At 43.8% G+C, this 27,024-nt stretch overlaps 1 protein-coding gene across 13 annotated transcripts in view; it reads left to right on the forward strand.

Moving 5' to 3' along the window:
- The window catches only part of Cadps (calcium dependent secretion activator), a 445,492-nt gene that overhangs the window by 181,104 nt on the left and 237,364 nt on the right, over positions 1 to 27,024 (forward strand). For all 13 annotated transcript variants that reach the window (XM_052734121.1, XM_052734120.1, XM_052734114.1 and 10 more), the window contains exon 4: positions 14,564 to 14,644. In XM_052734121.1, coding sequence (XP_052590081.1) covers positions 14,564 to 14,644 — 81 coding nt within the window. The remainder of the gene's footprint in view (positions 1 to 14,563; positions 14,645 to 27,024) is intronic.

Consider the following 27,024-nt stretch of genomic DNA (forward strand, 5'->3'; position numbering starts at 1 on the left):
TTGAGTTGGTGTGTTTGAGGGTGCTCAGTAAGCAGAAGTGGACGGTGGGTGCTCCCCACCCCAATCCTTGAGTTAGTGTGTTTGAGGGTACTCAGTAAGCAGAAGTGGACAGGTGGAGGAAGCAAGAAATGAGCCTCTGTGTTAAACCACTAAGAGTTCAGGTTGAAATGGAGAGAGATAAACTACCTGCCACTCCTTAGCTCATTTGGCCCTGAACTTTACTCTCTCAGTGTTTATCTGTGCTTCCAGAACAGCCCTGTTGCCTATGACTGACGTGGATTATTGACCTCAGCTTCATTAAAAACACAAAATCTTCCAACTTGTTGGATTCGGTGAGAGTTAGGTGTTGACTTATTCTCACAAAGAAGAACTTTCACCTGCATCAGAATAGATGGGTTCCTTGTGGTTTTGATGTCACACTACATTGTAATGAGCAGGTGTTTGACAAATGGTGCTAATCACTTGGGAGTTTTCAGTCCTCCTTCTTCTGCCAGAAGAGAGTTTGGAACCTTGTTCTTCCATATTGCCTCCTTCTCCTTTGTCCAGATACATTTTTTTAAAAAATGTATGTTCATGTTTATGTATGTGAAGGTGCATGTATATACATGTGTGAATGTGGAGGACAGAGGACAATCTTCTGCAGAAATACTATCCACCTCCTTTGAGATGGCATCTCTCATAGCCTGGAGCTCACCAATTACTCTAACCCAGCAGGGCAGCAAGTCCCAGGGATCCTCCTGCCTCTGCCTCCCAACTTTGGGGTTATGAGCATGTGTCACCATATTTGACTTTTTAAAATGTGAGCTCTGAAGATTGGATCAAGGTCCTCATGCTTTTGAAGACAAGGACTTTATCAATGGAGCCACACCCCCAGCCCCTGCCCAAGTACTTTTAAAAGAGTCCATAAAATGTATATCTGCTCTGCTTAGGTGTGAGTTTGATAGCAGAAGCTGATTGGTATCAAAACTAGCTGGCTTTATCCAAGGTGAAATCCACACTTATGCTACATATCTGACTTTGAACCACAGTCACACCATGGTAGACACACTCAGGGCAAATGGGATAACAGTATGTATGAGTAGACTTGTGAATAGACCCAACATGTATGGATAGACTTGTGAATAGACCCAACATATATGGGTAGACTTGTGAATAGACCCAACATATATGGGTAGACTTGTGAATAGACCCAGTATATATGGGTAGACTTGTGAATAGACCCAGTATATATGGGTAGACTTGTGAATAGACACAGTATATATGGGTAGACTTGTGAATAGACCCAGTATATATGGGTAGACTTGTGAATAGACACAGTTTCTAGAAGGTACTTGTATAATGATCAGCCTGAGAATGGACTTCAAATACGTTTTGTATTTGTGACCTACCACTCAAAGGAAACAGCCATGCATGTGACAGTTTTCACATACCAGATACCATCTCACTCCAGTCATAATGGGCATGTGTTTGCTACTACCTATGACCTTTCATACACAGAGACATCCATCACCTTGTGTCCATACACATTTGATAAAGTCATAATTGCAGAAACTGAGAGGCTCAACTTCATTCTGACTGGGTGAGTAGCTGGAGCTGCACAATCGATACCTAGAATGAAGTGTACTTCTGCTCAAAGAGCAGGCAGATTTAACAAATGCAACACATTTCAATGCAGATATTGGAGGGATCATTGGATTTCTCTAGACTTGCAGGTGAATACATTATTTTGTCATTTATAAATTATTTTCATATGAAAACTTGATGCTACTGAAAATACCACACGACTCAATGCAGAAAGGGTTTTTGTTTGTTTGTTTCTTGTAATATTCTTATAAAACTCTCCAGAAAAAAGATGTCCATTGTTTTCAACAGAAATTCTGAAGTTAGTGACAGCTTAGTTTGTGGCAGAGGCTGTGGTTGGTGGTGGAGTGCCTGCCTGGCATGTGCTGGTTAGATCCTCAGCACCACAAAAAGTAACTGATTATTTGAAGTTTTGGCATCCAGTCCCAACTGACCCGTCTACAATAGAGCCCTGCACCTAAGATTCAGAGATCTTTGTAGAAAGGGGGTAGAAAAATTTAAGAGCCAGAGGAGCTGAGAGTCTGCTCTATGATGTGTCTACTAGAAATATTAGAACCTACATCCATAAATTCTCATCCACAACTGCCCAAATATGACCTGAGCAAGAATGACACCAATAGGCATGTTAACTCGCATGTGGGAAAGGGCCTCAACCCTAGACAAAGAACGACAGGCAACTAAGGAATGCTGAGAGGGGGAGAAATGTCTTCCCCAGGGAAGAGCACACCAACTAGTTATCCAGTACCAAAGGTCAGCCCTGAACACATGCATACAAGTGACATTAAACAGACTGAGCAGGTTCTATGTATATAATTAGGAGTGTGTGAGTGTGTGTGTAACAACAATTAAAAAGAGGCTATGAATCTGAAGGAGAGCAAGGGGGAAGTAAATGGAAGGCTTCCAAGGAAGGAATGGAAAGGAGTCATGATGTAATTATATTCTAATCTCAAAAAAAGAAAAAAAAGAAAATAAATTGAAAAATTAATAACTGGGCTGGTGTGTAAAACAATGATGGAACATGTATTTAGTACAGTGCATACACACACACACACACACACACACACACACACACACACACAGAAAACATAACAAAAATGAAAACAGTAATTTACATTTATATAATATCTCTTCCCAGGCATCATGGCACACAGCTATAATTCCTGCACTCAGGAGGCAGAGGCAGGCAGATCTCCCTGAGTTTGAGGCCAGCCTGGTCTAAGTAGCAAGTTCCAGCCAGTCATGGCTATGTAGTGAGACTTTGTCTCAAAAACAAGTTTTTTTTTTTCCTTGAAAAATCATCCTTATTTGTTTCTTTAAGAATCCAAAAAGATATGGGTTTCCTTGCTTACTCAGCCCTCAACATGCCCTAACAAAGCAAGTGTTTGCTGAATGTGCTTTGGGGGGCAGTTGGGAGGCAGTCTAGGGTGGTGGTAGTATTTCTGAGACAGGATCTCCTTGACCCGGATCTTAGTTACTATGTATCCCAGGCTGGCCTCAGACTTACAGGGATACCTCACCCAACCTCTCAAGAGCTAGGATTACATCCATGAACCACCATGCCTGGCTTTGGTTATGTTTTGGCAGTAAGCGGAGTGGTAGTATTCCCAACCTGCTGATTTGGAAACAGATGCACACCTCGGCTTTTCACATCAACTGAGTCAGTTATCTTCTGCCCCACTGCCCATCAATACATCAATACGCAAATTTCATTCAACAAGGATGTATGTGCTTAGTTCATCAGCATTCCAAATTCCATTTAAGGAATTCTTTGAGATGTTGGATGCCACGTTCAGTGTTTAGTCTCACAGCAATTAACTCATGACACAAATCCTATAAGTATTACTCTCCCATCTTAAGTTTAATGGCAGAAGTATCCACTGCTTGCCTACTGTACATATGGCAGTCACTGGTGATTTTCATAGTGAACAGGACAGACATTATCTTTCCTCTGAGGCACTTAAAGTCTTACAGAAAACACAAGAAACAAGCCAGGGGAAGACAACAAATGAAGAAGGGTGAGATGCCAGGGAGCCCAGAGAAAATGACCTTGGCCAGGCAAAGCTCTTCAAGAGGCAGAATCAAGTGGAGATGTGAGTGGACAATCTAGTGTCAGCTAGACAAACATGAGAGGGGGACTGAGGGGAAACCATCTCACCAGCCAGGGGGCAAGAAAGAACATGGTGTGCTTGAAAACCTACAAGTCCAGAGCAACTTGAGGCTGGAGAGCAGGACAGAGGGTGTGGACTAAGTGCCAGAGCCAGATGGTGACAGCTCCTGAAGCTTTGATGAGTACCTCACTCTATGGCTGTGGAGAATTGAAAGTTACTAGAGAGTGGGGGGCCAGAGCAAGTGTGTGTCACAGGAGGAGACGCTGCACAGAGGGTATGTGCCCGTGGTGCCATCACCAGAAGCTGTGCCAGGGCAGACTTACACAGCCAGTGTAGAGAAGTGCTGCAGAGGAGGGAAGCGAGAGTGCATGTGGGGACCAAGGCAGAGAGCCTGGAGGGTGACAGTTCCCAGAGAGGTTTAAGAAGGGCTGCAGAGATGAAGGAGAGGCCACACCTCATTCCCCACGTCCTCTCTTTACCAAGTGTCCGGTTCCTCTCTGCAACTAGGCATGGAATACTGCAGCCCAACATGATGGGCCATGCCAACTCTCTTCTTGTATTATCAGGATAGGAAATGTCTCCTAGCCCCAGCTATGAAAATCACTAAGATGATCCTCTATGGAAAGCAAGAAGGGAAGAAGAAAGGAAAGGAAGGGAGGAAGGGGAAGGAGAGAGGGAAAGAAAAGGGAGGGACAAAGGGGGAAGAGGGGGGAATGAAAGATGGATGGTGGCATCTTCCACGCTGAATTAAAGCCAGTCCCTGGCCTCAGTAACGCTGCATTACCGATGTAACTTTCTGATTTCTCATCATATCCAGAGCATTATGCTGAGTGCTTCTGGAGTACCATTGTTCTTCATTCCTGGAACACACCTGTGCTGTTGGCACTGGTACTTTAAGGACTCCTACTCTGGAAAAAAAATAGATGTAAACAGGCAGCACAGTATCTAGTCCAGTGCTACAGAGCAGGTAGTGCCGTAGCAAGGCTTTCAGGCAAGATGTGTCTGTTTCCAGTTCCCAGACTTAAGCCCTCCAGCTGCTCTGATAAGGGCAGGAAACCCAGGACACAGGCATGTCATGCTGTGGGTCATCGGTGGCTGGCTACTGGAAACCTAGGATGTGGGCATGTCGTGCCATGGGTCATGGGCCGGCTACTGGTGCTTCTAAAAGTGTGAGGCTGCCGTAATTAAGGAGGGCTTCTTGAAGAAAGAAGAAAAGTGAAGCTCTTAATGACACAATGTGAAATAGAAGAGGAGGGCCCCAACCTATTGGGTGAATAAGGTTCTCTGAGCGGCTGGCAGCAAATAAAATGAGAAGTTCCCCAACACGACTCTGTTAAGACCTGCCCACTCTGAGAACCTCATGTGGAGTTCTTACATTTATTTACCTCATTGTTGGAAGCCACAGAAACCATAACTAGTGACTCAAAGGTAGGTAGTATTCTCACTGGCTGCCAATAGCCAGAAGCTAAACCTTGCATTTTACAACCAAAGAGAACTGAGTCTTTTTTAATGGAGACCTTGACCGCCTCAAGTCTTCTCCCCAGGAAAAATAAGAAGTGGGAAAGAGATAGTGACCCCACAGGGCCTGAATCTGTGATGGACACAGATGGCAACCCCCACCCCTATTATAATAAACTCTTTCCTCACGGATGCAGCACCTGGGTTACAAATGGATGTCCACCTGCCACCCCTGCCATGCCCACATGGTGTGTCTCGCCCACTGCCCGCTGCTGTATCTGCCCGCCATGTTTCCTTGCACTTGTGGAATACCCTCAGAGTCCCCGTGCAATATATCATAACAATCTAGCTCCATGATTTCCTTAAGAATAAAAGTGGGGGGGGGGCTGGAGAGATGGCTCAGTGGTTAAGAGCACTGACTGCTCTTCCAGAGAACCCGGGTTCAATTCCCAGCACCCACACAGCAGCTCACACAGGGGATCCAGGGGATCCAATACCCTCACACAGACATACATGCAGGAGAAAGATCAATGTCCATAAAATACAAATAAATGAAGTAACCTAAAAAAAAAAAGAAAGAAAGAAAAACAGAGGCCTTTGCACAAACTTGGCTGGGAGTCAAGATTCTCCTCCAGTGATAACAGTTGAGAAATGTGCACCCATAGTGAGAAGCCGCACTGTGTGGAAGCAGCTGTCTCTACCATTGGAATACTGCTCCTTGTTCCTTGTTCCTCTGAGCTGCAGACACAGAAGCTCAGAGAGGTCAAGTGTCCTGGCCTGTTCACACAGGGCTGCATTGTGCTGGGAAGGCAGCAGCAGGGGGCAGTATTCCACCTAAGGTGTCTGGTTTGGCATCTGTGGTATCCTTTCTAAGGGTAGTTCCCAGTGTTCTCTGGACTACATGGAAAGTATCCAGTGGTCTGGAGGGAATTTCCTAAAAGGCAAAGGCCTGATCTACCACATTAAGTATTGTTAGAATGAGTGTGTGTGTGTGTGTGTGTGTGTGTGTGTGTGTGTGTGTGTGTGTGTGTGAATTTTGCATGTCCATGATTGTGGAGGCCAGGGGAGGATGCCAGTTATCTACCTCATGCACTTTCTACCTATTCTCAATAGACAGGGTCTCTGCCATTTCAGAAAGGCTGCCTGGCCAGCAAGCTGCCGAAACCCACTTGTCTCTGCTACCCAGTGCTGGGACTATAGGCATGTGCTGCCATCCCCAACTCTTTACACAGGGCGCTGGATAATTGACCTCAGATCCACAAGCTTGGATAGCAAGTGCTCTTACCCACTGAGCGATTTCTCAGGCCCCCAACCACCTAGGATAAGAACTGTTTGTAAGGGAGAGTATATGTTGACTGCAATGCCAAGTCCTGGCTGCTTAGATTCAGAGGTGGCTGATTGTCAAGTACTGTGCTCTTTTCCTTATCTTTGCCTTCTCATTTAACCTCTGATCATCCTGAAGTGATATTATCATCTTTATTCCCATTTTAGAGTTAAAGAAAGTTGAAAAAATTAAAATCTAAGACTCAGAGAGTCCCAAACAACTTGCTCAAGGTCATTCAATGGAAGAGGAACTTGGAGACTATGGACCTGGACAGTATAGTAGGGACAGTAGCTGACCACATTCTCCAGCCTCAGCGTTAAAAAAGACAAACAGGAGATGGGCAGAAAGGCCTGAGAAGGACACCCAGGCAGTGAATGTCATAGTACAGCTGCTGCTCAAACCTCAGTACGTTCTTGGGCCAGGAGCTGGGGCACCAGCACCTCCTGGTTCGGAGCCAGGTCCCAGCTGTGACTTCCCAGCATGCAGGGCACCAGGGAAGTAGCAGGCCTGTGGGTTGCTTTCTCTGAAGGAGGATGAAAAGCATGGAAGAAAGGAGAGCCCTGCAGTCTCGTTCTCAGACACTAGCCTCTGGGCACCCAACAGCAATGCCGTAGAGTAGAAAGGGAGCCAAGTGAGCAGATTTGGCTCTGGCCGCTGCACCCCGCCTGTTTACCAGGGCTCTGCCTCCCATCCCTTAAAGTCCAGCACTAAGGATGTGTTATCAGAACAAGGATTACATTTTAGGCCAGCAAAGTTCCATCTTTACGTGTTTCTGCAAAGGATAGCACTTTCTCGAACACAGCCATTGAGCAGCAAGGCATGACAAACAAAAATTTGCAGACAGAGGCTGTGCTACCAACTTCCTTGGTGCTCGTGTGTGGCTATGGGCAAGATCCTTGCCCTGTCTAGGTCACAGTTAATTAACTCAGACCTGTGGTTGGCAGGTCAGTGGTTCTCTTCACTCCCCAGGGACTGAGCCTCAAATGATCCCATGAGTATGAGGAAAATTATAGTGTGATAAGTAGCAGGCATGGAGAGATGTGTGTTGCTAAAAGACAAATCCAAGTTTGGAGAGATCAGAGACCTGTTTGCTACAAAGCTGAAGGATGTCATGATCTGTCATGGAAGACTGCTTCTAGCATGTGGACAGTGTGTACAAAGACAGAGTATGCCAAAGTGAGGGGAGGTCAGCTCTTCTCAGCAAAGGCCCCAGCAGAGCATCTTGGGAGTGGAGATTGGCACCTGATGAAGCACACGCAGCCTGAAGTCACTACATCAGCTCTAAAGTTGGTGGGATGCTTGCCTAGCCTTACCTCCACCCCTTAGTAGCACATAAACTGGGCATGCCTGTACAGGCAGAAGGGTCGGACATTCAAGGTCATCCTTGGCAACCTAGTAAATATGAGGCCAGACACAGGATACATGAGACCTTGTCTCAAAAAATAGAATGAAATAACTAAACCTCTTTCCAGTCTCTGGGTCATTTCCCATCTATTCCTGAGGCTAAAGTTATCTCACTTTGTTCTGAGGCTGAGAACTATGGATGTTTTTCATAAAGCAGTTATTCATATCATGCATGAAGTCCTCTGCCTTTTCTGTTGACATTTCCACACATTTGAATCGAATCATCCCTTGGTTGACTGAAGGTGTCTCTTGGTGGGATGATTTGGGAAGAATCAGCACTGGGCTGCTTCTCACCACTGTCCCCTCTGAATGGCAGGGACTTCAAGCATGCCCAAAGAAACTGTCGCCAAGGATGTCCCCCATGGGGAAAATGTTCAAGGCTAGTCCTCCAGGGGCCTGTCAGGCTCCAGAGGAAGTTCCCAAGATACCCAACCAAGGTATCTTGTTACATGGGGTCTGAAGGAATGGATCCAACAGATAAGAGTGCTTCCTGATCTCACAGAGGATCAGAGATGGGTTCCCAGCACCCACCATGAACATCTCACATTCCTGCTCCAGGGCAGCTAGTACCCTTTCTGCTGTGAGCACTTGTACATGTGTAGCATTCTCTCTCTGCCTCTCTGTCTCTCTCTGTCTCACTGTCTCTGTCTCTCTCTGTCTCTGTCTGTCTGTCTCTCTCTCTCTCTCTCTCTCTCTCTCTCTCTCTCTCTCTCTCTCTCACACACACACACACACACACACACACACACACACATAAAAAATGTTTTTAAAAGATACAGATGTATCTGGATAGTGAAATTCTTCCTCTCTCTCAACCTTCTTTAAAAACTTCATCCACAGACATGAGAAAAGTGAAGTGAACAGATTTGTCTAAGGAAGCGTCAGGGTTTCTAGATTTTATGTGACTGTGGCTCTCCTTCTCCCAGTAGAGCTGGGGGACCTGAAGACTAATGGTCCCCAGAAAAGAACTCTGAGGAATGCCAATACAGGCTCTTTGGAGAATCCTGGGACATAAGGGTATAGAGATTTCCTCAGACGAAGGGAGGTGAACAAAGAAGACATGACATTGGCCTAAGGTCCAAGAGTTAAGGTAAGGCCAGAAGAGCTAGCATCCAGTGAGTGCCCACTCTAGAGCAGGAAAACCCTAGAAACTCTTTTCAGCAGTGAGAACTACCACCACCTGGCAGCAGTATAGCGTGGGACACATGATGTCTAGCTTACTCCTCCCATCATGTTGGGAAAGACACTTCATCCCCATGTCACAGCTAAGAACACCATGGCTTAGAAAGATTCAGAGGTCTGTGAAATCCCTTTCAGTAACAGGACTGCGAAACCCAATTTTGGACCCGAGTCGGTCTTGCTGCCTTTGCCCACTAAAGCATGTTGTTTCTAGTCTTTTAGTGACTGGAGGAGATAAAGAGATGTCCACTTTGCAGATGAGGAAACAAAGGCTGGGTGCCACAGTTGGCCACTCAGTGAAGGAGTGGTGGAGACTGGAAGGTATGACCTCATGTTAGACCTCAGGTCTGCATCCAAATGGCTCCACATGATGCTACTCCGAGTGCACTTCCATTGACTGATGCTCTCATCTCCTGATGAGGTGCCACACAAGATGCAGAGAGAGTCACAAGGCTCGGGCAGCTTGCACTCACAGCCTTGGCACTCCCGTGTGCTGGCACAGTTTTAAGTCTTCATCACTTTGGAAGCAGAGCCTAAAGAAATCGTTGCTTTTGCTTGAGGGACGGGTTAAAACAGAAGCTCGCTTGACCTCTCCTAGTAGGCCGATGATTTGTCTAATTAGGTAAAGAGCTTTCATGCTCATGTACATTTTGAACCCTAATGAGCTGTCAATATAAAAGGTTTGCCTTCAGCTCAGTTCTGCAGACAATCTTTCTCTTCCTCAGTGGAAAAGACCAGCACAGTAAACAGAACCCCGTTTCCATGGAAGCTCAGGCTCTCTGGCTTTCTCTTCTTAGTACTTGAAAATGTAATTATTTGATTTCTCTTTATATTTTTGGATATCATGCAGCAGTTAAGGATGGCCTTCTTGATTATGCCAGGCTATTTTAGGGAGGTTCATTTACATTTCTCTTTTTAATCTGCTCTTTAGACCATTAGCTGTCTGGGCATCAGGGTCCACCTTCTGGTCACTGCCACTAATTAACATCCAGCAGAGCAAAGGAACTTGACCCCAGAGAAAGTTCAAAACACTGAGAAGCTAGAGAATCTGTCAGTGGTGGGAGTCTCTGGTCAGGATGGTACCCACAGATAGAGACCCCACATTCACAGCAGGGAGGCACACTGTCTCATCTGGTACCTTCTTGTCTGACCCTTTGCCGCCCCATGGTGGATCTTGTCAGAAACGCAGTCAGCATGGACCACTCTTAACAAGAGCACAGACGGCCTCAGCCACCATTTTCTGAAGGTTGGTGCCTGCCAAAAACTTTATACTTATTGTTAATTCACTCAGCAGCCTTAGGAAGAGTTATCCTGAATAGACAAGACCCAAAGGACAGAGATGGTACATAACTTGCCCAAGATCACATGGTTACTGAGGGCAGAACCATGATAAATACATATCCATTGCTGTCAATCTATGGTCACAGCCTCCCCAGAAGAATTCTGTCAATCATGATAAGAAACAAGGGCAAACATTTCTCAACTTCTAAGGAGAGCTGTATGTGCTGAGAGGACCTGTGATACAAGGTACAAGGTGCAGAGTTGGGTTGTTTGGAGCATGCATTTAAAAAGGAGCCCAGCAGGGGATGGAAAGCTGACTCAGTGGTACAGCATATGCAAGGTCTGGGATTTGCTCTCCAGTATCACAGGAAACAAGAAAGAAGCCAGCATATTGTTGAGCATGTGTTCATGTATAAGCTAGAAGAAACTGGAGTGCTCAGTACACTATGTCAGCCTGTCTTTCTCCCTTCCCAAGGCTCAGTTTCCTCTGCTGTAGAGTGAGGACTAATGTCCTACCTCTGAAACTTGTGGTATCCCTTTTTAGAAGCACACAACTTCTCACGTAGCCATGCAGAGTGTGTGTCTACTGTGAAACCATTTTGTGTAAAAAGAATAACAACAACGAAGTCAAATGCAGTAAGTAGAACAATTTCCTAGGATTTGGGTGATGCTGACAAGATTATTAATTTTGAGAGAGTAACCTTCTGAACCCAGAATTCCTTCTGTGTGGAGTCTGTCAGCAGAAGTTTCTCGGGATCCTTAGAAAAGGCTTGAACAGGTAGGAGGGTCCTGGGACTTAAACGAGCATCAGTAAATGCTGATCCTCCCTCCTTAACTATACCTGTTTTGGCCACATTTGAGCTCCAAGGACTAGAGACCCACTTTGTCTTGTTTCTTTATGTATTCTTCTCTTTTAGAGACTTATTACTATAATTTTTGTTTGTGTAGATGTGTGTGTGTGTGTGTGTGTGTGTGTGTGTGTGTGTGTGTGTGTGTGTGACTGTGTAAATTTATGTCCTATGTGTGAGGGTGTCTTCAGAGGCCAGGTTGGCAAATTCCCTGGAGCTGGAGTTCCAGGCATTCATGAGCCTCCTTATGATGATTCTGGGAACCAAACCCAGGTCTGCTAGAAGAGCAGCAAGCACTCTTAACCACTGAGCCATCTCTCCCTCCTGCCCCTCTTACATGTTCTATTGTATTGATATATTAAAACTTTCATGAATGGAAGTGTAAATGTGTGAATGAGTCAACTAATGAATGAATGAAGCTCAGGGTGAACCTTGCCTGCTCATCCTCCTCTCTGCCACTCGATTCCACAATACTGGTTGGAGAACACAGTGCCCTTCTGAAACTTGGTGTCAGGGCTGCTTCTGGTACTGCAGTGGCACTTTTGTGAGCACGTGCTTTTCCAACAGAATTTTCAATTTTCCATCTAAACAGTTCCCTTTGCTGCTTTGCAGGAGCAACTGGGTATTTCATTTGCATGTATATTATGAACAAGACATTACTGAGTGGTCTGAGTAGATGTTGCACCTGGATCAGAAATGAAAATGTTCAGCGGCAAATGATAAAAGCAGCTCACTGGAGCTTAAAGGCAGCTGAGGACACTGATTCCCATGTGCACCAATCAGAAGCGGAGATGAGGGTTTAGAAGGGGCTGCTGATTGTGGTACCAATCAGAAGCGGAGATGAGGGTTTAGAGGGAGCTGCTGATTGTGGTCCCAATCAGAAGCAGAGATGGGGGTTGGTGAGGGGCTGTCGATCATGGTGCCAACTAGACACAGAGATGGGGGCTACTGATTGTGCTGTATGATCCCATAAGAAGTAGTTGAATGGCCAATGTTTTACTCATGTCCCTTCTTCACAACTGTTCCAGGGTTTTCTGTTCCACAGCTTCACACCTCCCCACTTCTCTCAGGGCTTCTTCCGGAATAGCTAGGAAAATGGTTCAGCAGAGCTGTTGTGGTGTTGGTGCCTCAGTGTAGTTCTCATGACCAAAGCAACAGTCTCTCTCCCAAAGCAGTGGAGAAGACAAAGCATTACCAAGTCCTGTGCCAGGCAGGGGTGAGAATGCCTGGTACCAGCTGGGGAGGTGACAGCAAGTGCCAGCCATGCAAGCCTAAGACCCGAGATCCCCGCATAAAAACCCTAGTATAGTCCCAAATGCCAGAAACCTCGTGGGGTAGTGTGCAAACAGCAGCGTCCATGGAGCTCACTGGCCAGCCAGTCTAGACAATTGATGAATTCCAGGTTCAATGAGAGATGCTTTATTAAAGGATAAGACACAGAGTAGCTTAAGAAGATGTCTATCTCTGGACCCCACAAACATGTGCACACAAGTGCATGTATGCCATGCCACATATATACATATATATATATATATATATATATATATATATATATATATATATGCACACATACACATATACTACACACACATGCACCTATACATGCATAAAATGCACAACACAAAGTCCAATGGATGTTTTTAATACATTCTATAAAATACACCAAAGAAAGCTAACAGTCATGCTGCTTTGGAAGAATTATCACTTAATCATACTAGAAAACGTACATGTTCATAGCATGGTTGTGCTTAAAGCTTTTGAATAAAATTTGCTTCTATAGGCTGGAAAGATAGTTCAATTAGTAAAGTGCTTGCAATCAAAGCACAAAGCATGAGTTTAATCCCCAGAGTTTCTGTAAAAATCTAGGCATAATAGCATACTCTTGTAATCCCAGCACAGGGGAGATAGACAGGAGGACCCTGGAGTGTCTGCGCCAGCCAGCCTAGCCTACTTGGTGATTTTGAGACTAATGAGAGACCCTGTCTCAATAAAACAGGGTAGATGACTCCTGGGGAACAGCACCTGAAGTTTACTTCTGGCCTACACACACACACACACACACACACACACACACACACACATACACACACACACACATGCACAAAGACCTGCATGTCAATACACACACACACACACACACATACACACACATCAGCACATACACACACATGCACAAAGACCTGCATGTCAATACACACACACACACACACACACACACACACACACACACACATACACACCTGCATGTGGGCACACACACACATACATGCCCCTGTATATGGTTGCACACACACATGCCTGTTGAGGAAAGGAACTTAAAATATTTAGTTAGTTGGTTAGTTAGTGGGTAGTTAATGTGTACTAAAAGGAGGAATGACAACCATCCCACTTAAATGGCACTGTTTCCTACTAAGATTTTCTGTGAGTGACATAACCTGCTGAAGAAAACAGACCCAAATATAGCCTGAAGCCTAATGTTAGGTTTGCTTAGAAATAAAATTTGCTTAGAAACCTTCAATCCTAAAAAAGGAATTGACTACTATGGCCTACCACTTATTGCAAATACACTTTTACTAGAACAGACTGGTGCTCATTCATCTAGAGGTGATCTGTGGCTGATTTCACACAACAGAAGTTGACTCTGCCAGCAGAGAGCTGCAACCCGGAAGGCTAAGCTGCACCTCCACAGTGCTTCATAGGCATGTCTCCCAGGCTCCCCCATAGATCTCAGAGAGCAACAAGGATCTCACGACTGAACTCTTCCTTCTAAAGATGGGCAAATTGGAACCAGAGAAGTTGGGAATTACCCCAGACTTGGCTTTTCTGATCTTTATATACTAGTTGTTTTCATGAAAATGGAAGGTGGGGAATGATTTGATCTTAGATCTAGAAGCAACTAATTAGAAGTAGCCATCCAGAGAATGATTGGGAATGTCTTAATGTTTGCTAAGAAGAACTGCATTGACTAATCTCCCATGCAGCAGGACAGAAGAACCCCTCCATCTGTACCATGCCATGTGTCTCTGAGAACTATAATGCTGGTTTCTTTCTGGAATATTAACTGTATAAAGCACTTTGTCGCTGGGGCCCAACAGGCTTCATATCAGATCTTCACTCGGAGCACTCTCTAGAGCCATCTGGCTCTAAAGACAGATCCTACACAATGTCATTCAAATGTCCAGCTTAACATGCTCTACCTGAAAATATTTATTTGGAATTTTACTCAGACTGGATTTGTTGGTCATAAAGGTATTTTTAAATAAAATAAATTCATGGATCAAGGTGGGGGCACAGGGTGGTGTAAGACGAAAAGTCACGAGTTCATTGGCTTTTATCACCCAACTGAGAGTCTCCCTGTTTTATGTTTGTGTTTTATGCAGCTGGACAATCCAGATGAGCAGGCAGCCCAGATCAGACGAGAACTGGATGGACGGCTCCAAATGGCAGACCAAATAGCCAGGGTAAGGGACTGCACAGGCTCTATACTGGGACCAGGTCAAGGTACCACCCAAGAAGTGCACTGACTAGTAAGACCTTCAGAAGGTGAAGGAGAGGGACTGGGAACAGAGCTCACTTGGTATGCCCTGGGTTCTATCCTCAGCACTGCATAAACCAAACCAGAAATGACAGAGTACACCTGTAGTGCCAGCATAAAGTAGAGACAGGAAGATCAGAAGTTCAAAGTCATCCTTAGCTACAAAGTAAGTCTGAGGGCAGCCTTGGCTTGAAGAAACTCTGTCAAAAGAAAAAGAAACGGAGAGAAGAAGAAGGAAGGGAGGGGAAGGGAAGAAGCAGCCTTGGTTGTTCCAATAGCCCTGGTGGGAATATGGCTCACTGTGACAAATACCCAGTTGTCATTGTAAAACTGAGATGTGACCATCTAGAGCAGAGCTTCCCTCAGCACAACCCCCATAGCTCCAGTACAATAAAACCACTTTCAAATGACATCCAATGCTCTGAAGCAGCAGAATGTGCCTCCTTTATCTACCACCATGCATCACAATTTGCCACCACAGCTCCAGGACCCAGCCATAGACTGTCCCCACTGAAGACACCAGACCTGTTCCAGGCTCAACGTCTTTGTACCCAACCCACTGCTTTCTTAGCCTGGGAAGCCTTCTCCCTTCCATTCAGCAAGCTTCCTCTTCAGCCTTCAGCCTTTGACCTCAGACAGTTCTTGCACCATTCCACGTCAGACCCTTACCTGACTGAGTCTCCTGGTGAAGAGGCCTTGTCTAAACTTGGGATCATACCTTATTGTTGATGCCTATAGCTTGATATCATCTACGTTTTTCTGTTGTTGACATTCATGTTATGATAATTAGTATCTGTGCTAGTAGCATTTATTGGGTCCTGACTCTGTCAGACAAGCTGTTTATATTCTGTCTGTGAGTCAATAATTACAACATCTCTCTAAGGATATTTTATTTATTGTCTTTGTTTTAGAGAGTAAGGTATGCAGACTATGTAAGCTATATACCAATAAAGGGGCTGTGCTGGGCTCTCAACTGAGATCTTGTGTTAGTTTTTATAGCTGCGACAAAATACCCAAGAAAACTACTTCAAAGAGGAAGGATCTCTATTCTTTTGTGATTTCAGAGGTTTCAGACCTTGAAACACTACTCTGAGTCTGAGTTGAGGCAGTAAGGGCATGTGGTAGAAGAGGCTGCTCACTTCATGCCATCCAGGAAGCAGAGATAAACAAGAAGTGTTCAAAGACATACCATTCAAAGATGTGTCTTGGTTTCTTTTTCTGTTGCTATTTTAAAACAACCCAACAAAAGCAACTTAAAGAGAGAAAGGGTTTATTTTGGCTTGGACTTCCAGAACGATATAACCCATCATGGTGGGGAAGAGATGACCATGGGCGGGGGAGGTATGATGGTAGGAGCAGGAAGTTAGGTGGTCTCATTGCATTCACACTCAGGATGCAGGGTATGAACAAGGCTGTAGTCTCAAGGTTCTTCAATCAAAGACCCACTTCCTAAAGGTTCTATCACCTTCCCATGCAGCACCACAGTTGTGGACCAAATGTTCAAACATGAGGACATTTAACATTTAGACCGCACCACCAGTGACCTCCTTCCTGTATACTGGATCTGCCTTTTCACAATCCATTCGGGGATGATTTGATCAGTAGATTAATCCATTAAGGGAGTCGGAACTATTATGATCCAATCACCTCTCAAAAGCCAGCAACCAAGCCTTTAATATTTTTAAATCTTTAGACAGACATTTTTATATTCAACCTGTAGTAGGTCTCATGAAATAACAGGCTGGCAATAGGCAGGGGCATTTACTCCAGCAAAGAATTTAAGGATGCCTCAAGAAACTTCTAATTAAAATAATATTTAATGAAATGTGTTAAAAGTATAATAAATGTCAATAAGAACAAAGTGTCGAACATTTCTACGACCCCCACTTCCCTGTGGGCTGTGGTGCAGGTAGAAGGTTATTGGAAGTAGCAGGGAGGGTGGGCAGAAGAGAGCCTCGTGCTGAAACTCCCTGCTACAGGGAGAAGTATCCCAGGGTTTGGATATATAGAAAGGAGTCCTACTAGATGAGAAGCCAAAGAAAGACTCCAGGATGGAAACCCCTCTGTCAGTGCCCAATTTTACTAAAATGTTTGGCATCTTATTTTTGAACACCTTTAAAGTATATAGTAAAGTCAGTCTGGTGGCTATAAATAATGTGTAGCTATGGATTTGGCTAAAGGTAGTGTGGGAGGATCTTGTGTTTTGAAATCTGTTTGATGTGGGAGTAAACATCACTAAGGTTTTAAAATTTACCTCTTCTGTAAACTCAGTGTTTCTTTTCAGCGGATTTTCTGGAAAATTGAATCAGTCTGGAGCACTTGTTTACCTAGGGTAACTATTACCTCTCCATCAATAAGCTCACACATTTTGATTGGGGGGGGGATTTTTAGGCTTAATATTATAATTCAAAAAGTAATGTTAGACTAATTTTAACTTTTTAAAACTGTAGATTAACAATTGATGTACAGTAAGTCAATATGCTTACCTCTGGAAAAAAATCAAAGAACTCTCCCCCCAGGCCCATCCAAGGTAAAATACTACTAACATCTTTAAACTAAGCTTTCTTAAAAAATGAACCAGGCATTAAAATGACTTCTGGTTCTTATTTCCTAAGAATAGAGTCAGTTCAGACTTGTATGCAGGGTGCCCAAACAGTTAAAGGCATGAAGAGCTCCTATGTGATGTCTTCTCATTACTGTTATCTGTTCTTGTAGAAGGTGTCTGTCATCTTCTGGAGTGTTCTTCCATGTCAGTATCCCCCTTGTGATAGGTCATTGGCATTGTTCTGACCTTCTTTGCTCTACCACTGAGTTTTATCCCCAGCTCTAAGTTCTCTGGTGCTAGAATGAGTTCTTCATTCAAGGGGAACTAAACACAACTCCTAGCCTTCCCTGGTCATGATTAATTGACTCATAAATGATATCTGATGCAAACCAAACCAATTATTCCCTTTCTTAGGACTATGGACAACAGGCTAAAGTTGGTAATGTTGGTAGAAAGATGTCTGCAGAGTAACACTGAAAGAGGAAGAGACATGGAATCCATTGTGATGCCAAGGAATAGTCTCAATGTTTGCATGTGTGATTCTAGGAACTTTTGGGTTTTCATTGTGTGACTATTTTTCCCTAAATTTAGTTGGATCTACCAATCATTAAATAAAATATGAAGAAGTTGCATATCAGTTATCTCTTTACAAACTTAAATGATGCACCTCTGTCTTTCTTTGAGATGCCCTGGTTTTCCTCTTTTTATCTATTATGAACATTGCAGTGAATTTTAGTGAGGTGTGCAGTTCAACGCATATGGTTGAAGGTCAGCTCCTATATATATTATAACCAGAAGTTGCTGGATACCCATCTATCCACCATGTTCAATCCTCTCTGCTCTCTCCTGTGATGGATTTACAAGATGGCCTGAGCACTTCTAACTGCACCAACTAGAGAAAGCTTGTGAAAGACAGGGTAGGTGCAAGGATCAAGATGCATAGGGATCACGGGTGAAGAATAGCCAGTCCTGTGGCGAGAGCTAGAGCCAATGGCTGTGAAGGGACAGGACTTCTGTCTGCCATCCCTGTGTCACATTGGACATCTGTCCTTCCTCTGTAAGCCAGCTATCCTAGCTTCCCAGATGGGCTGTCTGGCTATCCCTCAGCTTTAAAATATACAAAAGGGGAACCACCAGCCACTCCCCGACCTCTCCAGATCCTTTTCCTTCCTCCTTGTCTCGCTCATTCCTTCAGACTCATAGTTCTAAGAATCACGACTAGGATTTGCCCAAGTTTGTTCAAAGCTAACCCTAGTACAGTCAACCAACCCACTGTAGAATAAAAGCAAGGGCCTCACTGGACACATGGATGCTGGTAATATATCCTCAGCCCACTGCGGTGTACAGGCAAGAGCCTCGCTAGATACATGGGTGCCGGTAATGTCCCCTCAGGATGAGGCAGTACCTAAACAGCAATACTGTAGGGTCAGTATGAAGTGGGGTTATCCCAGATATACTAATACCATTAACTCCCCCTTGTGTAGTATTTACTAAGGTCCAGACTCTTACAGTCGTTACACATGATAGTCCTCGAACCCTCTCAGAACCTTGTGGTAAGGCTGTTCTTTTCCATTGCAGAGGCTAATGCAGAGACATTGGAAGATATGACCAAGGTTACTCTGATTAAAAACTAGTCTTGACTAATTTGCTTTCTAGTTTTACTGAGTTACCTTCCAAATACAGGTCTTTATCTCCCTCCTGATCCATGTCTGAGGGTCCAATAAACCTCTCCTTCAGGCTTTCTTCTCTTTCGCTAATGAGCCCTTTATTTAATGGTCCAGGCACTGGCTCTGAGATTTCACACTGGTTGTCACTTAGGCCTGTTACAAACAGTCCTTGGCATTGCAGTAATTCTCCTCAGAACAGATAACTCAGAAGGTTTCATTGCTGTGCCTGAGTTCACTCTGGTAGCAAGCAGAAAGAAGAGTCCTGTCTTCAGAGAAGCAGGAGGAGCCCCCAGGACAGAACAGGAGGACCTGTCCCCCACCCTCCTCCTCTCTCCCTGACAGTATCCCCTTCCGTTTCTATAGATGCACAAGGCCAGTTGCAGTGATAGGTGGAACCATCTCCTGGAGTTCAGAATGCTCTCCACTGTGGTATTTGCACTCTGAAAAAGGGACTATACGGTCCCTGCTGTTTCTGCTGGAAACATTCCCACCATCAGATGTATCAACAGTCGGCATGTGTGTGTCCTCTCTGCTTCAGACAGAAGGACGGCAAGAGTGAGTCAGCTGATGGTCGTAGCCCTAAATGGTGAACTGTCAATTCAGTCTCACTGGCATCCAGAATTATCCCAGGTGGAAGGTGCACCAGAACACAAGCCAGGTGTGGCTTTATCAGGCACCACCCACACTCCCTCAAAGACTGGAGTCAGAGATCTGAGAATATTTTTTAATCTCATAGAAAATACTGCTTAATCCCTGTTCAAACATTCTTCCAAATCCTCTCACACTGATATTAAAGGGGACTCAAATTTCACCTAGAAATTAAGTCTAAATTATTTAAATTGCACGATCAAAAGTTGACTCTGGGCTTAAGCAGGCAGTCTGTGGCAATAGCTCAGCTGTGACACTTGCCAGTTCTTCTGGACATATTTTGATGTAAAACTCCACAATTGTCCAGATGGTTATATAACACAAACCGTGGCGTTTTATGGTATCAGCCACCAACGATGACGAGCAAAGCACCAGTGGCTTCTCAAGCTATCATTTAAACGTAGAAGTATGGGGGTGGAGATGATGCTCAGTGGGTGGCATGCTGGCCTAGCATGAATGAAACCCCGACTTCAGTCCCCAGTGCTTCATAAATAGGACATGGTGGTGCAGCTCTGCAATCCGAGCATTCTGGAGCTGAAGTCAGGACAACCAGAAGCTCAAAGTCATCCTCAGCTACATATCCAGCTTAATTTGACGGAATTCTTTTTTGGACCTCTACTCTGCATAGAACAAAGCAAAATTACTGTCATATGCATGGACCGTGTTATAAGTATCAATAAGGAATAATATTGAAATATTTTTCTGATAGAGATGTTTGATCTACACATTGCTACACACTAAAGTGTAATGGAAGTCTCCCAGCAGAGGACTGCAAGAAAGTCTCAGCATGCAAACTAATGTTGCACTTGGTACTCACCTTGTGTGAGTGGCAGTACAAGTGTGTAGCACACAGTAGTGCACTCCCATAATTGCCTGAATAGACACATATAGGCAGATCCAATTGTCACATGTATCAGGTAGTGAAAAACTCAGGAAAACTGGAGTCTGAGGAAAACACTAAGTGCTCAGCAGGTACCCCAAATCCCTTTCAAGTGGGAGGAATGCAAGAAGCAAAGATAAGCCATCAGTTTACAAACAGTTGAAAAGATGAGAATGAATCTAGAAAGGAACTGACCCCAGAAACTACCCCTGATTCCAGAATGCTCCTAGCATCTTCTGTGCTGACAATGACAAACTCCTGCCAAGATGGCCCTTCTTTCAGCTGATGTACCCACCTCTCCTCATCACTACACTTTACCCCATACAGTGCATGTTGATTAGGAAACAGTGGAGCAGCCACTGCTGTGAAGGAGTTGGCTACAAACAGACTCTGCTGATCAAGTGTTGTGAAATAAAATAACATGGGGTGCTCATGCAGTGGGGTACCACCACAGCACCTCAGCCCGCTGTTTCTGCTGACTTTGGTCCCAGATAGTCCTGTTCATTATAGCTTGCATGAGCTTTGAGCCAGACTTCTGGGTTTTATACCAAGCTCTACTTATAATTGCCATGGCTTTCCATCCCACTTGCTTCCAGAAAAGTGGAGAGAAATAGCAGCTGTGGTCTCACAGGGTTGTTAAGAAGAGGTCCATCACGTGACCAGTGAGCAGTACACAGAATGCCGTAGATGTGACCTAGCCTGATTACTTTTACTGCAGCCACCATCGTTTTCACTAGTCATTCTTGGGGTGATAGTGGCATCATAACAATTGGTATGTGTATAGAGAGAGACAGACAAACAGATAGGTGATGATACTGAAGCAATGATCAATAAGTATCTGTAGATGAAAGTTTTCCTGTGTCCCGCCCGGTCTGCAGCTACTCAGACCCAAATAAACACACAGAGGCTTATATCATTTTTTAAACTATGGCCATGGCAGGCTTCTTGCTGGCTAGCTGTTATTTCTTAAATTAACCCATTTCTATAAATCTATACTTTGCCACATGGCTCATGGCTTACCAGTACTTTACATCTTGCTTCTCCTGGTGGCAGCATCTCCTCTGCTCTGTCTTTCTCCTTTCTCTCTCTCTAGTTATAATGTCCCACATAACCTTATTCTACCTCACCATTGACCAAACAGCTTTATTTATCAACCAATCTGAGCAACACACTTTCACAGCATACAGAACGACATCACCAATCAAATATCCATGTTTCTTAATGTCTTTTGCTCTTAATGGGAACTCTATGGGGTTTATTTTCTACATTTTAATCTGAAACCAAACCCCAGCTAGTTACAAAGCATCAGAAAGCCAGCAAGCATCAACCCAGGGTGCAGAGTGGAGTTCATTTTGTTCATGTATGCTAGATAAGGTTCCTGATGCCTTCTGTGGATTTGTCTATAATGTCATGTTCCCCATGGTATCTAACAGGAGGCTTTATGGCAAGTGTTCCCATAATCATCACCCCCAGCTGACACCTTCACTTCCCATTGAAAACTATAGCACCTGAAACGGGGGGGGGGGGGCAGAAAGTATTGGGGGGTTGGATGATATAGTTTCAAGACTGTTGGTGAGCTACTCTACCTACAGTGTCTTTCTGTCATCTTCCTCCTGATCATTTAAGGATGTCATCTGAGACTTTGGGCCACTATTTCAGTGAGAGTAGACTTGTCAGCTTTCACACACAGCCCATTCATTCTTTCTGGATAAATATTCAATACCTAGAAGGAAAAGGCAATGGCTAGAGGATCTTATAGTGCTTACAGGTGCTAATTTTAGAGGTGTTACAATATTCCGCTAGTGTGGCTGGACATAGTTAACCCTAGTGACTGTCAAAACTGAGCAGTATCATCAGGCCAAAACAAAAGTAATTGGCCAACAGAGATTTTCTTTGGAGGACACCATCCCACCCCCACACTATGTCTTTCATAAAGCAATATGAATAAAAAACTCTTGTTGTCATTTTGATGCCTATGAAAGGGACAATGGAGATGGGCAGCTACACTTTTCTTATCTGGGAACAGTTACAGCTTTGAAAAGTGTTTGTAATGAGTCTGCCACTAAAAATTCCCCTCAAGAATCACAGCCTAGATTGACAGAAGCTGTTTCTTCTCAAGGCTCAAGGAAAAAAATAGCCTCATTTTTCCTTGCAGGCTTCAACTTTATGAAGCTCTTTTTATGATGTCATCTAAAACTGTCCAACTTCTGAGAAGAGTGATTATTCTTTGGGTTTTCCAGTGTTCTCATGCAGAGTTTGATGGGAAATAACTCTGCAACAGAATGGTGAGGTCTGCAAACATTCACTGGGTCTTCTTCCAACATGTCAAGACAGAGGAATTAACGGCATAAAGTGAGGCTAGGAAGATGATTCAGTAGCATTTGCTGCATAAATATGAGGACCTGAGGACCACAACACACATACAAATGGGTGTGGTAGAGCATGTCTGTGGTCCCAAAGTTCCTGTACCAAGACGGAAGGCAGGGACAGAAGAACCTGCAGAAACTTATGAACCACCTAGGCTGGCATACACAGCAGCAAATAACGAAGTGACCATGCTTCAAAAAAAAAAAAAAAGAGAGAAAGTGAGAACCAATACCCAAGGTTGTCTTCAAACCTCTACATGTGTGCTTGCACCCACGTGAACACACATACACACAGCGACATCATGCATCCAAGCATATATATCATATACACACATGCATGCACATACACAAAGCCTTAAGTGAATCCCAAGGAAGTATGTGACAAAAGAGACCAGACTTGATGCACTCTCTCAAAGCTGACTAGCCAATGATAAACTACTTCATAAATGCTATTTTTTCTCCCCATCCACTTGGCAAATACAGCAACTGGCAGTAAAAATGAAAGCTCTAATCACCCACCCCCCCCGCTTCCCCTTCAAATATCCCCATGTATACTAACATTTGAGCTCTAAAATGCAGATAAAGGTGAGAGGTCAGAATATTGTGCTTTAAACTCCTGGGATGTAGACTCTGCCATTTGGCAGCCTTGGTGTGATATAGGACTACTCACACCATGAGTATAGGCTATACTCTTCACTCTCCAGACGGAACATGTGTGTCGAGAATGAGGAAACAAACGCTGTGGGGACAATGATTAGTTATCTAAACCTTCTTGGATTCATGGTTGTCTATATCTTTCACGGGAAGAAGAAAATGCTAATTGCTCTGTTCTCGGCTAACTCAACCTCAAGGCAAACTCTTCCTTGACCAGACCCTTAGCCAAGTGCAGCTCCTCTGTGAGACCCCACTAGTTCCCTCTGGAAGCATTCACATTCTCTTGTATGTCTATTAGAATGTGTACTTTGATGTTTCTGCACTCATCGCACCCCCCAGTAACTGTGAGGCCCCAGGAAAATGATTATACCCTCCCACCAGAATCTTCCTAGTGGCAGGCACAGTGTTCACAGGTTTGTGTGTTTTTCCAAGTCAGAATGGCCTAGCACTCAAGTTCCCATGCCTTCAAGGCTCTGCACCAAATTTGCCCCAGTTTTAAGGACCGCTGTTGTCCCTTGATGGAGTTTAAGAATGAGGAAGTTTAAGTGCTGTGTGGAAGTTTTAGAGATATTGGGCCTTGGAGAGCCTCTCACATTGACTCACCACTAACTTCTGTCAATAACATCATTTCCACCCTGCTGCTCTCACATCCACCCATGGTGTGTTTAGAAAGTACCACACAGTGTGAGTACAACCCTTAGGCAGGAAGTATTGCATTCAGAGGTTCCCGAAGGAACCAAAACTCTGAGGTTGCTGAGTAGATTTTGAGAACCTCGTACTCATTTGCCATGGAAAAGCACAACTCCAGTGTTCTTCCAAAACTTAATTCATGATCATCCCATCTCCCTCACAGCTGAGTGGTAGCTACATTGATATTTCATATAGACTTTTGGACAAGCCGTTGACCCGGTCACTCAATTCTAGTGTGCTGAATGCTTACTAACTGTTACACATTATGTTGGATATCAAGATTTTTAGTGGGATGTCAAGATGATATGACCCTGATTTATAGCTCAGAAGGAAAGACATACACTAAGCAAATATATTTCATGGATGATTCATTGATAATAAGTATGCTATCTTTGTCTATTCAGGCTACTCTAAAAACAAATGCTAGAAATTTATTTCCCATAGTTCCAGAAAATGGAAAGATCAAGGTCAAGGAGCAGCAAGTTCTCAGCCCCCTCCTTGGTCCCTAGACAGTGATCTTTTCATCATGTCCTCACATGGAAGAAAGAGCAAATGCATTACCTGGGACTTCTTTAAAAGGAAATCATCCAGTTCATACGGGCTGTGCCCCTGAGACCTAGTCAGTCTCTAAAGGTCTCATTATAAATATCATCACACTGAGGGTTAGGTTTCACATAGAGTTGTATGAAATTATGTGTGTTTCATACACAGCTAGCCATTTCAATAAGTGATGCCTAGAAAAAGATGCCTAACATGGAGAAGTGTTGAAGTTGAGTGTGGAAGAAGACAAGAAGACTGAGAGGCACCAGGTAGCAAGAAGAAAAGGGGGCCAGCCCTTAGGAAACACCCTCTGGATAGGCTGGAGACTGGCACAGCTCAAAGATATCACTCACCAAGCCTTGTAGGAAGATCAGCATGTATTTGAGTGAAGGTTCTACACTGGCAAGAATAAAATGCTCTTCTAGCCAACTAGTGGTTAAGGGGAATTATTGAAGGAAAAAAGGAAATTACCAGGTATATTCATTTCATTTACTGTGATAAAAAAAAAATTATCGTGACAAAAATAGCTTAAGGGAGAAAGGGCTTATTTTGGCTTATAGTTCTAGAGGGATAGGATTATGGCAGGAAGACATGGCCACAGGTGGGACCAGGAAACGGGTTAATGGTATTGCAACAACATTTAGGATGCTGAGAGACAACAGCAAGTGGAACCAGACTCAAAAACCTCAAAGCTCACCCCCATAGTTCCTCAAGTAAGGCTCCAACTCTTAATGGTTCCATACCCTTCCCAAATACCAGCTGTGGATCAAGTGTTCAAACACATAACCTTATAGAGGACATTTTCTATTTAAATCACAATACCAAAGAGCTGACATTCAAAAGAAAATACTAGGCCATGTGGGAATTAAAATCTAGTGGAAATCAAGCTTCATTTCCATGATTCTAGACAGCTTCTCCTGCTTCTCTTGTGGTTTCTCCTTCCTGTGTGCATTTCTCTCTTCCTACTTCTCTCTATCCCCCTTCTCTGTGGCTTATCATTTCTCTCTCTCTTCTTTTTTGAATACATTACTCATCATTGAATTGATTCAATATGGCAGCCAGCACTCAGTGAAATGATCATTTTGTTTTAGCTTCATTGATAGAGTCATGATGTTTCTCAAGTCAGTAAATCTGTTTGATTGCTAGTCACTTAGCAGAATTAGTTAGTTGACTTTGAGTTGAGCATCCATGTAATAGATATCTTACTCCTTGGCACACAGAATTATCAAATCAATTCATATTCCATGTGCTCTAGATCAAGGTCTATCCCAGCCATGTGGAAAGAAAATAAGACTCACACCTAGGTAAATCAGCATAGTCTATTACTTTTCATAGACATTGCTTCAGTGTAGGCTAATAAGTCAGACTTTGGGTAGGATTCCTGAGACAAAAGATCCCTTAATTTCTCATAAAGACAAAATATTTATCCTTTCCATAAATAATGTGATATGATGCCATGATTTCTAGATCTTCAGCAATGTTTTGGGGACATTGAGTGAAATCACACTGAGCTAACTTTGATACATCAGTTAATTTTCTTTTTTTCTAGGACAAAATATTTGACCAGAAGCAAGTTTAGGAAGGAAGGAATTCTTCTGGTTCTTACTTTGACAGTGGAATCCATTGGTGGGGAAGGCCCAGCAGTGGGGTGTGAGGTGGCTGGTTGCATTTTATCTAGTCAGGAAGCAGAGAGCAGTGAATGCTAATAGTCACTTTCTCCAGTTTTATCAGTCCCAGATACTCATGGAATAAGTGGGTCTTCAATTAACATAAACCAGAAACACCTTCACAGATGTGCCCAGATATTTGTTTCCATGGAGATTCTAAATCCCATCATGTTAGCAATCAAAAGAACCATCACACCAGAGACTCTTAAAACCAAGGTTTTTGAGGAAAAACTTGTTTGGGATTATATCATCAGAGCTGTGGTTTCAGCCTCACTGGAAGCTGAGTTTATCCTGGGACATTTCCAAGCCAATCAGTTCCTTGAGTTATTTATACCAGTTTAAATTGGATTTGTCTATAACTCATAAAATAAAATGAAAGCCAAACAGATTTGACTTGCCTCTCACCCCATCAGTAGACTACAAAGTAGGGTTTATAGGGCAATTTCATGTAGCAGCTTGGAAATGGCTCTTTGATAAGGTCACCAATCCAGAGAATATTCAAGGCACTCAGGCAACTTAAGGTCTAAGCAGACAAGCAAGTAGCATGGTCAGGTTTCTTGCCTTCCCTGCTGAAGCCAGGAGCCAGGAGGAAGAATGGCAGTGGTCAGCTCCGATGATCAACTGGCCTGCTACTTTCCTGAGGAATTGT

This window comes from Peromyscus californicus, unplaced genomic scaffold (assembly GCF_007827085.1).
Source record: "Peromyscus californicus insignis strain IS unplaced genomic scaffold, ASM782708v3 Scaffold_12__1_contigs__length_115047231, whole genome shotgun sequence".
Lineage (NCBI taxonomy): Eukaryota > Metazoa > Chordata > Mammalia > Rodentia > Cricetidae > Peromyscus > Peromyscus californicus.